This window comes from Cladosporium halotolerans (genome assembly GCF_011745625.1).
Source record: "Cladosporium halotolerans strain TM138-S3 chromosome Unknown Sca684, whole genome shotgun sequence".
NCBI classification, from domain to species: Eukaryota; Fungi; Ascomycota; class Dothideomycetes; order Cladosporiales; family Cladosporiaceae; genus Cladosporium; species Cladosporium halotolerans.
The window spans coordinates 1-591 of record NW_027192051.1 but is presented as its reverse complement, the minus strand read 5'-3'; the positions used below and the strand labels follow the sequence as shown (position 1 = coordinate 591).

Below are 591 nucleotides of genomic sequence, written 5' to 3'. Positions count from 1 at the left end.
GAATACATGGCACGTCTGAACACCAGTACCTCGTCTGGATGAACACGCAGGTCAAGATCAAACGTCTTTGGATGCGGGCCAATGCTAACGACAGTGGGGGCCCTAAGGATTGGACGCCAGAACGCCTCTTTCCCTACCAGCATCACGACCCGAAAGACGGTGCCAAAAAGCTCAACTTTGTGTGGTACGCTTTCGAAGTGTATCGGAAGTTGCTTTTTCCCTATTACCGCGAAATCTGTAGGCGCAACCCGGCTAGGAGAGTGGTCATCCAGGAGGACAATCATGGACCACATCTAAAGGCTCGCAAACTATTACAGCCCGAACTCCAACAACAAGGTATTGTGTTTGAGAACCATCCTGGTAACTCACCAGATCTCGCACCGATCGAGGGTCTTCAAGGTGAGCATGAGAGGAAACTAGCAAGCTTTGTGTACGAAGTGAGAGATGCACAAGCCGCTACTGTGCAGAGGGCAAAAGATCTCCTCAAATACACTTGGCAAAGTAAAGACTTTGACGAGACCGTGCAGGGTAAGGTTTGCAGGGCCGCTTATAAAGAGCTGGCGAAGAGATGCAAGATGGTGGGAGGCAGCA

General features: G+C 50.8%; 1 protein-coding gene across 1 annotated transcript; it reads left to right on the top strand.

Moving 5' to 3' along the window:
* Window positions 1-38: 38 nt before the first annotated feature.
* WHR41_09684 (uncharacterized protein) lies at window positions 39-591 on the top strand (the record flags this gene model as incomplete). Its single annotated transcript, XM_069378285.1, has 1 exon — window positions 39-591. A coding segment is annotated over one exon (553 nt), but the record flags the coding sequence as incomplete, so codon positions are not given.